Below are 12,700 nucleotides of genomic sequence, written 5' to 3' on the forward strand. Positions count from 1 at the left end.
TTAAGTCTCGTTGGAACCCTGGAAGCCTTCATCAAATATGTAAATACACAACACAAAACATTCATACGCGATGTAATGAGCATTCAATTCACACCGCGGCATAATCTATTGTCTAAACTTCTCTAAGGTACATCGGAACAAGTGGTCGCCTCCACGGCTTCTAGCAATATAGACAGCACCAGAGGTACGAAAATAGAAAAAGAGCGCAACAAAGTCTACCCAATGCGACGGGATCGACAAGATCTGTCTATTTGACATTCTCTACCTAGTCATCACGATATGTGATTGGGATGTTGGTCGTGCAGATCCTCGAGGGAGTTAATCGAAGCCAGATAGAGGGACATAAATGATCATATCTAGCAGTTGGCGCAGATCGATGGGATCATAAATCATCATAGAACAACTGGGATTTCGTGCCATCATACATACCACATGGCTTGTCAATAAGGAAATAGAACCAACACCTGAATGTGCAAATGCTCCGGAAGGGGGAATTCTTTTCTGGTTGGTTGCCGGGGCGGAAACCCTCAAGAACACGGAAAGGGGAAAGAGAATAGAGAAATGTACACTGCAGAGAAGACGAATGGCTTTCGCTTTTTCTTATGAGGGCGTTCATCCACTGAATCGGAACCGAGTTGCCTCGAGACGACCCAGTCCATCACGAGGTGCCACATTCCGACGACGGTACGAGTTGGTGAAATCTATGAATTGATATTAGAACCAGATCAATGGACGAAAGAGAAACGGACTGTACCTTGGAGCAATATGCGGATTTTGCGGATGTCACGAGCTTGAACTCTGTCCGAAACATTTTTCAGAAGCCGCTCGGCCTCCGACGCTTTCATGGAACCCGGCGGTAGCATCTGCAACGTGTTCTGGAGCCATGCCCCGGTTTCCTGAGGAAGCAGCTCAAACATGGTCATCATGATGGCTGATGCATCTGGAAAGCAGTCGCCGGGGAAAGTGAAGATCATGCCTGCCAACACTCGCTGAGACAGAAGCTGCCCCTGTGAGGCAAGCAGGCTCTTGACAGCTTCGCGGACCTCAGGTGGGTTGATATAGGGCTTATCATCCGGGCTGGTGAATTCGGATACCAATGGCTTCTCAAACGCGAAGCTGAACAAGTCTCGATAATAGTGGAGAGTGGCAATGATGGGCTCCACCTGCTGAAGAGTAAGGGCACTGAGGGCAGCAGAAAATATGGGAACAGCTAGCGGGGAACTGATGCATTTCTTGGGATAATAGCGAACGGCATCTGATGATAGCCGGAAGAAATCCTCGATAACTAAAGGGAAGAAAAATGACGAGTTAGACGAATCGGATCATTTTTGAACGAGGGAACGAGATTATTTCTTACCATCGGGGAGGTTCTCCGGAGGGAGATCATTCAAGATGCGGAGGAATGCGGTGGCTTGTTGCTCGTAAAATTGGTAGACGGCATCACTCGTTGCTTCGTCAACATACTCGGCACCGTGGGAGAATTCGCGAACTACTGCATCAGTAGCCCACAGGAAGCCACCTTCACGAGATGCCTCAAATCCACTGGCAATGCTTTGGGCCAGCGTGGGGAGAAGAGGAATCATAGCAGTCCGGTATGAAAGAATCATGTTTCGCCAGCAACGGCAAACACGCTCCAAAATGGGAGTGGAAGATGTAAAATTCATAACAATCGTGGTCATTATGGGCAGGATCTCACCGCAGTACTTCACTGCAGGGTTCTCTTCACCTGGTGCGACAATTGGAGTCACAACTTGCACGAATATCGAGATCAGTCCTAGGTGATCGGCAACTGCCCGCTGACCTTCTTCATCCTGGGCATTGTTGGCAAGGGTCATGATCCGCTGCATGATCGGGTCACAGAACATCTTCATTGATTCGTAGATTTTGTTCAGAGGCTGCACAGACACAACGGCTGCAACACCCTCTGTTACTTCTTCCTGGCTGGTGGGCTTGAGCTTATCGAGAACCGACTCGAAGAAGGAATGTAGCTGGCTGATATGCCCCCCAAAAGCTTCTGGCAGTCGGTACCCAAGAACTTGAATGCCAAAGCAGATGCTTGAATGACTTCCTGCGAGGTATGATGGAAGCCAGAAATCACATAATTAAGTTGGGCCTCAAGAGTTTCGGGGTGCATCGAAGTCCATTCGGTATACCGAGCAAGTGCCATGATTGCTTGGAAGCGGATTTTCTCCTGGTTCGGAATCTGCACAATCAATGGCACTAATTGACCAAGGACGGCATTTTCCACTGGGTCCACCATACGACCCATGGCCCGGAGCCCGAAGAGTGGCGCCTCCAGCTCTTGCCAGTGTGGGACGTGTTCATCACTAGCCTGTGATGCGTACTTGCCCACCCATTCCTGGATCAACTGGTAGATCTTACCAAGGCAATCAGTCACACCGATGACGGAGCAACAATCCTTCAGCACATCGCCCATGGAGTGACGGAACTGGCGGAACTTTTCTTCCTGCTCGCGATCGCCTCCAAATAGATCGGTTTCGCCTTCCTCAGGGGTGGGATATTCAAGATGTTTGACCATGATATCCACCAATTGAGAGAAAATATCTTGAAAGTTGACACGCGCTTCGCCATACCGTTCAAGAGTGATAGATTGCTTCAGTTCATACCAGAAAATGAACGTGAGTGAGATAGCATCGCGTTCCCAATCTCGGGCACAACACTCGAGGACTGCTTCCACGAGACCACGGAATTCGCTCGGGACGCGAGCAATGAGCGGCACCCAGGCTTCACCGGCCTCGGCGAACATCCTGGTAACACCCTTGAAGGCATCTAGGTCTTCAGCTTCAGCAGTTTCGGCGATCTTGGGCCGGAGAGCCATGAGTCGGGGATAAAGAGCTTGAATAATAGGGAGCGACTCATGGACGTCCTTTGTGTCTCGGTAGAGGGTACAAAGACAATCGACGCCAGAATCGAATGACGCGTCATTGTCCAGCGCCTTCAAAATCACATCCAACAGAGGCGACTCCACTACTCGGGCAGCAGGAATCTCACGGAGCCATGATGTAATGCAATCCAAAAGGCGAGGGTTGGTTGCGGCCGAGGCTAAAAAGACGGTCAGCAAAGAAGAGGACCGTCTAAGATAAAAGCGGAGGATTATACGTACGCGAAGATTGAGCATACCCGATCATCAGTTGCATCACTTGTTCCGCATTATCTTCCAACAGCTCTTTGGTTCGATCAATCAGCTCGTCCTCCTGGTTTGTTTGGGCTGTTGTCAGCTACGTTTCTCATGAATTGTACTGTCATATGCGCAATGGACACATACAGTTAGGTTGATCTTGCGTCCCTCAGTCACTTCCTCCGGTAGGATTTTCAAAAACTCCAGCACACAATCCCCCGCACTGCTGCCCAGAGCGGACCCCACAGTGGCGAGAACATCTTTCCACGAGGTCATCTGAATCGCCAGACTCGCCAAGCACACACATAACTGAGTTTGGATGGGTCGCGGGCCCGGCGCAAAGGCCACCAGTAAATTGAGGACGGAGTCGCGAAGCGCAATAACAGAATCGGGGGGAAGTTGGTCCAGGTCGAATATAATCTGCGGGAATCAACCTGTAAACATCACCTTTCACCTGGTAGATAGAGAGAAGAAATCTATGAGACTCACCTTGCCCTTCAATGTGGTTGCTGCGAACAATTTGGGCTCTATTGGGACATCAGGGGACTGTAACAGAGCGTGGGTGGTTGTCCAAGCCTCCACCTATGGTTTTTGAATAAACATGTCAGAAAAGCGCAACAAGCCACGGTGAACACAGAGATCGTACCGATTTCTGGAATTTCTCCAGGAATTCATGGGCCTGGGTTTTTTCCGACCTAGGCACATTCCCTTGCATTGTCGCGACAGCCGCCAGGACCGGGGCAAATGCCTGCCCACCATCCTTGCTGGCCATTTTGAGGAGGGTGAGCTTTTGGACACAGATTGGGGTTCAGTAGGCCAGAATACACATCCAAAAACGAAGTCTCAGAGGAAAAAAAAGGAGCGGAGGGGGGTTGGAGAGAAAAGACCAAGCAGTGAAATCGCAAGAGAGTGGAAGGGACGGAAGGTGGGATGTTGGTGCCCGTGACTATGGTATTGGTATTACCGTATTGCAAATCACGGGACGCAGAGCTTGAACTTGTTCCTTCGCCGCAACCCGCTCTCAACGACCATCATTTGCAACCCACACCCCGTTCTTCACCATGGCCGGCCGCAAGACTTTGTTGGCTCCGATTCACTTCATCTTCAGCTTGCTCCAGAAGCGCAGCACTGTCTCGATCTGGCTCTACGAGCAGCTCGCATTCCGCATCGAGGGCAAGATCCGGGTATGTTGGCTCCTCGCGTGCGGAAGCTCTCAATCGCTCTTCTAACCCGTTCTCTCGTTTGCCTAGGGATTCGATGAATTCATGAATCTGGTCATTGATGATGCGGTGGAGGTTCGCCTAGCCACCAAGTCAGAGGAGGAGAAGCGGAGACCCCTCGGTAGGAACAGACCACCCTTTTGTTGAGATATCTACAGGGACACCAATAGGAGAAACCCGAACTAATTTTTTCGCGCGCAAACTGTACAGGCCAGATTCTTCTCAAGGGTGATAATGTCTCCCTCATTCAGGCTGTTTGAGTCCGACCGTCTCTTATCGCATCTCGTTTCCTTTATACTCGTGTCGACCTACGACCTGCGGTCCAGATACCGCCCATCACCCACCACGATCGCATCGATCAACCAGTCATGTTCCATGACGGGAATATCCTCGGCGAGCAACTGCTCCTGGAGAGACAGGGCCACTAAAGTAACGGAGTTTAGCTTTATTTTCTGGGAAGGAACAAAAGCCGGGGGGTTTCTTTTTTTATCTTTCCCTTTTATTACATCGTTCTGGAGGGGGTGGGGTTTTCTTACCAAGGAATGGCATTTTGTTGGACCATTTAGAATACCGGGTTAGAAAATGATCATAATACCCCTTACCATGACCAAGACGACGGAATCCGTGATCGAAGGCCATACCCGGCATGACGATCAGATCTAGACCATTTCCCGAGAGGCAGTTTCGCCGACCGGGCACTTGAGTAGGTTGTAATGAGGGAATTCCCCACCTGTCAGGTTGAAGGGACTCAAACTCGGCCATGGATTCGAGGGCCAACATATCCATGACGGATATCTTGTCGACCGTATGGATGTATGGGATATAGACGGCTTTGCCGTGCTGAAAGGCATCCTGAACGATACTATGGGTTGAGAGCTCTCCACTCGGCATAGACAAAAATACTGCGACACTATTTGCATTTTGGTATTCTGCTAGCGAGAGCAATTTGTTCGTGGCGACTCCAGCTGCGTTGCGTTAGCTAAGGAGAGTTCAGAAGAGAGGACCCATCGCCAATGAGTCACCCAACTGGGGAGAATGGGACGATACACTGTTTATTGATGGCTGCTGCAGGTACCTTCTGGAAGGATTCTCGCATCCGCTTGCGCAGGTCACGTTTAGCAGTTTGAAAAGCCATAGTGATGGTGTCGATAGGAAAGTCCGTGGGAAACGATGGCGGAGAGTTTCCCGATAAAGCGACAATCGATAATCGATAGGCGATAAGCCCGGACATTGCTGAGCCTTGTTTGGTCCTTGGTCCCTACCAGAATGTAGGGATTCCTTCGGCCACAGGAACCCTCCTTCCATTCTTCCTCTGACCACCTTTGACTCTCAATCGATCCTCATATACCGACATAGAACGATGATTTGGACCTGGTGTTTGTTGGCAACGGCGACTGCCGCTAGTGTGGATGATTTAGTTGGCACTTGGACCACAAAGTCGCGCGATGTCTTGACCGGTCCAGTATGTGTGATGTGTGGTCAATGGAACCGTTTAACAGGAGACTAATCTCGGAGCCTCTAGGGATTCTATGACCCGCTCAAAGACCGATTTCTCGAACCGAATCTCACAGGTATATCATACTCATTTGATGCCAATGGATACTATGAAGAGGCATTCTACCGCGCTCTGGCCAATCGTGAGTCCGTCCCGGTGGATCCCGCGCCCGCGTCATCCTTCATTTCGCTATCCCAAAGGTGCCTCAAAGGAAGACGAGAACATGGGCCAAGAGCGAATCAATTATATGAAGGGAGATGGGCTAACGAATGTTCTCGTGCTACTACAGCGGCCGACCCTTCATGTCCCTCTGGAATTATGCAGTGGCAGCATGGTTCTTATGTCTTGCAGGCCGATGGGTCTCTCATCCTGACCCCGATCGCTGTAGATGGCCGCCAGTTACTCTCGGAACCATGCAGACAAGGCGTTGGTAGTTATACACGATATAACAACAGCGAGAATTTCAAGGCAAGCCGCAGGAATCCCAACTCCATTCAGAAGCCCGTGTAGATTAACCATAGAGCAGGGATTTTCCGTTTCTGTCGACCGATACCATGGCATCCAACGCCTGGATTTGACACAAGCCGACGGGAAGATCATGCAGCCGATGTATTTGGCCTACAATCCGCCCAAGATGCTTCCGACGACCACGTTGAATCCGATGCCCACGGGATCCCACAAGAAGCGTGATCTTGCTGGAGCTGGATTCCACCTGGTTATCAAGGAGGAGTTGATCAATCCTGATCGGTGGTGGTGGCTTGGCGTTTTGATGACCTCCCTTGGTGGAGTGGCATTTTACTGCTCATGATCCGATCCCATTCAATTTGAAATAACCAGTTGTGTGTTTTCAGTACATGGAGTTGGAATAGATGTTTGTTTTTGTTTTGTTTTCCTTTTCTGCCTGTTTCCTGTTATAACCTTAATAGCAATGATCTGTTTCCAACAGCAAATAGTCCTGGTTTACTTTGTGGACTTCCAATGTACATTCAAATCGCACAAAGGGGATATTCATATATTGTAACACGTATTGTACAGGCTTCATACTTGAAGCGCACCACACTCCTTTCAGGCATTGATCTTAAGCGGAGACGGCCTTCTTCACCAGACTAGCCACTTCCTTGCGATCTGCTGGTTTGCCGTCCAGAGCACCTCCGGCAGCAAAGAGGGCCTTGAGAACCTGCCCAACCTCCAACTTCTTGCCAGACTCCTTGATAGCAGCAATTTCAGTGGCAATCACTGCTTCTACTTCCTCCACACTCATGGTCTTGATCTGACTGGCATACTCTTCCAAGATGGTCACTTGTGCATCTTCCTTTTCTTTCAGATCCGGTCGATTGGCTTCCAAAAACTGAGCAGCAGCATCCTGAGAAGCAGCGGCACGTTTGCGAATAAGTGACAGAAGCTGGATATCGGTCTGAATTGGTGATGAAGTCTTAGCGGCGTTGTTGGTCTCGGAGATCAATGCACGAAGGACATTCAGTCTGAGAGGCAGGAATCAGCCGGATGAACCAGTAGAGAAGTGGTATTCAAAATTTCCTGCTGGTGATCCTTACCTGGAGGTATCCTTTGCGCGCATTGCTGTCTTAAGGTCGTTGCGCAGAACGGTCATCAATGGGGGAGTGGTTGGGTTCGCAGAGGAATTCCAGCGCACGGAGCGCACTGCAACTCGGGATGAAAGACGAAATGAGTTAAACATGGTGAAAGAACGGTAAAAATGGGACTTGGCTCAGTATAGGCAGCAGTCAATGGCAGACAATAATAGCAGTGCTAGAGGTCTTCGTGGCTGAAGCTTTTCGGACAGAAAGCAAAGGCGGAAGATCACCGGACTGGTCCGTGCACCGTCAATTGTTGACTGTCTTTTCGCAGAAACCTTGAAAACCACACCTCCACTCTTCGTCCCCCAGCTCTTGACGTCCCACCTTCTCTACGACTGTCTGTGATGAGGACTAGTTATCTTGTTTGATTGATATTGCAGCTTCCTTTCAGACCTTGCTCGGCGGGGAGTCGTTCCCTCGCTCTCCCAACTCCCCAGCTGCAACTACGCATCCGTCGCCATGTCGTATCCAATGCTGCCCACGAACCTCCCTCCCACAACGCCGCAGAAGCCCCTTCCAGGGGCCTATCTACAAACTCCAGCGGTGCCTCACAATAACATGTTTCAATCTCCGCAGCAAGCTGGCCCCAACCCGCAGCCTCAGATGACATCCCCTCACGCAACGTTGCCCAAACTGCCGCCAGCGGCCTCGAATACCCAGAACCAGACCTTGAGTACCGAGGAGCGTGGCGCCCGTACCATCAATGATACCTTATTCTCAGAATCGCGGTATCCAGACCTAGATAGCTACTTGTCTCGTATGTCGATCGCCTTCTCTTCTCTCTTACTGACTTTCTTTCGAATCGAGTTGTGGCTGACCTCTCGTCGCGTGTGCTCTCAGAGGGATTTTCCTCCGAATATGACATCCCCGCATCCCCATCATGGGCGCCATTCCAAAAAGTCAAAATGTATAACATACCCGACCAGATATTTGATCAGTACAACCGCGCACAAGTCTCGACAAGTATGGGATTATTCGCCGAGTTGAATCACGCATGGGTCGCGATCGACAATGCGCTTTACCTATGGGATTTCACCCATCCAAACCCTCAATTGGTTGGATTCGAAGAGCAGCCCAATAGTATCAATGCCGTCAAGCTGATGAAACCACGACCGGGAGTATTCTTGCCTGCCATTACTCATCTGCTGATGGTCGCCACAACCGCAGAGGTGATTCTGCTAGGTATGGGTGTTGAGACAACCCCCAGTGGATCCAGACAAGTCTCATTGTTTCAAACCGGAATGGCCGTCTCGATTCGAGGACTTGATGTCAATGTCTTTGCTTCGTCAGACTCCACTGGTCGAATTTTCTTTGGCGGGTTATCCGATAACGATGTCTATGAGCTTACATATCAACAAGAAGAACGGTGGTTCCAGGGTCGGTGCGCGAAAGTGAATCATACCAGCTCCCGCCTTTCTGCCTTTACCCCATCCCTGAGCTTCAGCAACCTTGCAGCCTTGTCGCAGAAGCCTTCCGAGCATGTGGAGCAGATGGTGATTGATGACAGCCGCAGACTCTTGTATACGTTGTCGTCTGTATCCACCATTCGCGTCTTCCACATGAAGCCGGACGGTACTCTTTCTCTGGCAATCACCAAGAAGGCGCTGGATATCTACTCCAACATCGGACACATTATTGCATCCAACGAAACTTTGAATCCGAAAGTAAAGATCGTTTCTATCAGCCCCGTTCCTGCTGCGGAAGCCTCACGTTACCACCTAGTGGCGACGACTGCTACCGGTTATAGAATCTATCTTAGTGCCACAAGCTCATATAGCTGGTCGCCGACGCCAAACGGTACCAATGCCCCCACCAGCATGCAGGCCCAGCATGTGAAGACACCCCCCGTCGATAATGCTGCTGCAGCCGCTGTCTCTTCTTTGTCCGATTTTGCCGGTGGGCTTTCTCGCCTGTCTACCTCCGCCACGAAAGTCCCTATCCAGTCTCTTTCTCCTACTCGTATGGCGGCACGCTTTCCTCCAGGCTACTTTTTCTGCTTTACCTGCAAGGGTGCCACACAGAAAGCGGATACGCTCTTCATTTCCTCGCCAGAATTGGGTCGCATCTCTCGTTCCCCAGAAAATGTGATTACTGGCAAGGCAGCGGAATCTGCTATCTGGTTAAGTCTAGGCGGTCGAGCGGAGGATATCGGTCTGTGTTCGGGCACCCCTCCCGCTATTCCTGGCGGCGGCTTTGGCAACGAGATGGCCATCCAGTTTGATCATCCAGCTGCCGAGATTGCAATTTTGACAAACACCGGCATTCATGTGATCCGTCGACGTCGTTTAGTGGATATTTTTGCTGCTTTGGTGCGCAACGGAGGGGAAGGGGATCAAGGCCTCGAGACCGAGATCATCAATTTCATCAGGACTTATGGTCGTAGTGAAACACTCGCAACGGCCCTTGCGGTGGCTTGTGGCCAGGGTGTGGAGATCTCTCCTGACCAACGTCTGACTCCGATTAACGACCCAGATGTACTGGAGTTTGCTCGCAGAGTCTTCATTGATCAAGGCGGCCGGCCCTCCAACAATGAGAATATCGTAACTGACAATTCGACTCCAGCCATCGATGCCGTCAATCCTTCCCCTCGCCACGCCGGTATTGCCTTGTATATCTCCCGTCTTGTGCGGTCGATCTGGAAAAAGGAGATCGCGAAGATGGGTAAAGGCGCGAATGGTGCGATGACTGTTTCCGCATCGGTGAGCGCAGCCAAATTGCAAACAATCCAGCACGACCTTTCAGCCCTGCAAAAGTTTTTCCAGACCAATAAAACTTTCATTGAGGGCTTGAGCGGACCGGAGGCCCTGGCCCGAGTGTCGACCAAACAAGAAGAAATCGCGCTGCAAGCCGAGCACCGTGCCCTGCATTCCCTTGTCCAGCTTGTTTCTCAAACAATTGAGGGCATCTCCTTTGTCCTGGTTCTGTTTGATGAGCGCGTGGACGAAATTGTGGCTACTCTGCCCGAAGAATCGAAGCAACGGTTCCTGAAGCTGACTTTCGAAGAACTTTTCAGCAGCACCAAGGGCCATGATATTGCCAAGGAGCTAGTCAAGGGCATTGTGAACCGTAACATTGCCAAAGGCTCAAATGTTGAGACTGTTGCCGACGCTCTTCGACGTCGTTGTGGCAGCTTCTGCAGCGCCGAGGATGTAGTCATCTTCAAGGCGCAAGAGCTACTAAAGCGTGCCACAGAGGCCGGTGCCAACTCTGAGTTGGGGCGAAATTTGCTCAATGAGAGTTTACATCTTTTCCAGCAAGTTTCTGACAGCCTCCCAATGGACTATTTGGTATCAGCCGTGGACAACTACATCGTCAACCAGTTCTTTGCCGGTAATACCTAAATGCCCCCGTTAAAGATTGACTTTGGTGGGTGCCATTTGCGCTAACCATGAACAGGTGCCATCCAACTCGCCCTCAACGTGGCTGGACGCTCCGACAAAGCGAATGTCGCGCTCTCGTGGATTATGGACGGCCGTCCTGAACAGGTGCCTATCCCACTTGGCCTTTCTACAATCCACCCGCTCATCTGTTCCCAGGACCCACGCAAGGATTACTTCTATTTCCGCAAACAATGTTACGACCTTATCTCCAAAGTTGTCCTCGCCGTGGACACTCTGGCCGCGTCTGACCCCGGTGTCATTGATGGCCAATTGACCATCATCGCCAAGCGCCAGAACGAGGCGTATGGCGTCATCTCAGATTCGACGGACGAGGTTTTCCTGACGAGTCTGTATGATTGGTACTTGGAGCAAGGGTGGAACGATCGCCTTCTCCAGACCCAGTCTCCATTCGTTGTTACCTACCTCGAGCGCAAGTCCACTGATGACATTGCCCACGCCGACCTCCTCTGGAGATACTATGCGCAGTCTCAGCGGTTCTTTGAGGCGGCCAAGGTGCAGTTCCAATTAGCTCAGAGTGCATTCACTTTGCCTTTAAGTCGACGTATCGAGTATCTAGGCCGTGCACGTGCGAATGCTTCTACTTTCACCCCCGATGTTGGTCGCCAGTCCCGACAACGCCTGTTGCAAGAAATATCGAACCTCATCGACGTGGCAAATATCCAGGATGATCTTCTACAGCGACTCAAGGATGATGCTCGCCTTGATCCAGGACGCAAGACGGAAATCCTCCGGGATGTGGATGGTCCCGTCATGGACATCAGCACAGTATGTTACCTAAGTGGTTCCCCTGCCCCACGACCTTGTCCGTTTCACGACTGGTCATGAATCCTACGCTAACATAATCTAGCTCTTCAATAAATACGCCGACTCGGCTAGCTACTATGACATCTGCCTGCAGATATTTTATCTGGCCGATTATCGGAATGCTGCGGACATCAAGGCCACCTGGCAGCATTTGATCCAGGATCTACATCAGACGACTGTGACCCGTGGCTCGCCACAGCCCTTTGAGGCCGTGATCGAGAAGGTCCGCAGTCTTGGCAGCCGACTGCGGATGTCGGAGACGATTTTTCCTGTTCGCGACCTCCTGCCTATGCTTGAACGGTATTCGCTCGAGTCCCAGCGCCACGTCGGCTTGACCCACTGGGTAGTGGATTTGTTCCTGGACCTGGGTGTTGCCCATGATGTGCTCTATTCTGTGCTGGAGCAGATGTGTTATACTGACGAAGCCCCCTTTAATGCCACGAACCGCCGATATGTCGCCGTGGACCTGATCTATCTAGTACAGGGGTGGTTCCGGGAAAGTGCTCGGATGGGCGGTATGGTCTTCGGGTCGGATAACCAAGCCGAGCGGGTTGCCGAGGCGTTGTTGTTGGTGCAGCAAGGGTCGTCCTGGGCGCCTGCACAGCTCCAGGAGGAAGCGCAGATGCTGCGAACCCGGATCGAAGAACTGCTACGTTGATTTTCTTTATCTCATAGGATATGTGTCTCGCGTCACCTGGGGTTGATGGGGTAGACGGTGTTGTTTTTTTTATTTGCACAACGCCGAGGCCGTCTCCTTTTCTTCTCTGACTCATTACTTCCCCTTCTTCCTACTTTTTGTAACTCTACCGCGATCTCGAGGGCGTTATGTGTCTTGAGAAATGGTAATGAAACGGCTTTTTCTGGGGGTTTTTTTTTCTTTTTCTTTTTTTGTTTTTGCTTTGTTCGGGAAAGACTCTTTTCGCGCATGACTATCCGTGGACCAAATGCCTGCCTAAGTGAGAACAAAATAAGCTACAAGAGATGGAAAGAGATGGTTATGAAATAGCATTATGTAAATTGTTTTGGGCGATGCAAGGCAAAAACGG

General features: G+C 50.8%; 6 protein-coding genes across 6 annotated transcripts; 3 read left to right on the forward strand and 3 right to left on the reverse strand.

Moving 5' to 3' along the window:
• Positions 1–612: 612 nt before the first annotated feature.
• N7462_002863 (mRNA transport regulator MTR10) lies at positions 613–3,911 on the reverse strand (the record flags this gene model as incomplete). Its single annotated transcript, XM_057074589.1, has 8 exons — positions 613–701; positions 755–1,285; positions 1,358–1,992; positions 2,037–3,063; positions 3,125–3,239; positions 3,287–3,559; positions 3,629–3,721; positions 3,786–3,911. The coding sequence occupies 8 exons, from the start codon at positions 3,909–3,911 to the stop codon at positions 613–615; spliced, it is 2,889 nt and encodes a 962-aa protein (XP_056938230.1).
• Positions 3,912–4,200: 289 nt separating this feature from the next.
• Positions 4,201–4,619, forward strand: N7462_002864 (small nuclear ribonucleoprotein E; the record flags this gene model as incomplete). Its single annotated transcript, XM_057074590.1, has 3 exons — positions 4,201–4,323; positions 4,390–4,480; positions 4,570–4,619. The coding sequence occupies 3 exons, from the start codon at positions 4,201–4,203 to the stop codon at positions 4,617–4,619; spliced, it is 264 nt and encodes an 87-aa protein (XP_056938231.1).
• A 54-nt stretch (positions 4,620–4,673) lies between these two features.
• On the reverse strand, positions 4,674–5,590 carry N7462_002865 (5-formyltetrahydrofolate cyclo-ligase; the record flags this gene model as incomplete). Its single annotated transcript, XM_057074591.1, has 3 exons — positions 4,674–4,783; positions 4,896–5,324; positions 5,407–5,590. Coding segments are annotated over 3 exons (723 nt in total), but the record flags the coding sequence as incomplete, so codon positions are not given.
• A 129-nt stretch (positions 5,591–5,719) lies between these two features.
• Positions 5,720–6,662, forward strand: N7462_002866 (Protein r.t1.c1; the record flags this gene model as incomplete). The annotated part of the gene is made up of 4 exons (XM_057074592.1): positions 5,720–5,821; positions 5,882–5,996; positions 6,144–6,322; positions 6,381–6,662. The coding sequence occupies 4 exons, from the start codon at positions 5,720–5,722 to the stop codon at positions 6,660–6,662; spliced, it is 678 nt and encodes a 225-aa protein (XP_056938233.1).
• A 270-nt stretch (positions 6,663–6,932) lies between these two features.
• N7462_002867 (uncharacterized protein) lies at positions 6,933–7,550 on the reverse strand (the record flags this gene model as incomplete). The annotated part of the gene is made up of 2 exons (XM_057074593.1): positions 6,933–7,335; positions 7,408–7,550. The coding sequence occupies 2 exons, from the start codon at positions 7,548–7,550 to the stop codon at positions 6,933–6,935; spliced, it is 546 nt and encodes a 181-aa protein (XP_056938234.1).
• Positions 7,551–7,908: 358 nt separating this feature from the next.
• Positions 7,909–12,312, forward strand: N7462_002868 (putative non-repetitive nucleoporin; the record flags this gene model as incomplete). Its single annotated transcript, XM_057074594.1, has 4 exons — positions 7,909–8,206; positions 8,257–10,779; positions 10,846–11,615; positions 11,698–12,312. The coding sequence occupies 4 exons, from the start codon at positions 7,909–7,911 to the stop codon at positions 12,310–12,312; spliced, it is 4,206 nt and encodes a 1,401-aa protein (XP_056938235.1).
• Between the last annotated feature and the right edge of the window lie 388 nt (positions 12,313–12,700).

This window comes from Penicillium macrosclerotiorum, assembly GCF_028827735.1.
Source record: "Penicillium macrosclerotiorum strain IBT 26536 chromosome Unknown utg000002l_segment0_segment0, whole genome shotgun sequence".
Classification (NCBI taxonomy): Eukaryota; Fungi; Ascomycota; class Eurotiomycetes; order Eurotiales; family Aspergillaceae; genus Penicillium; species Penicillium macrosclerotiorum.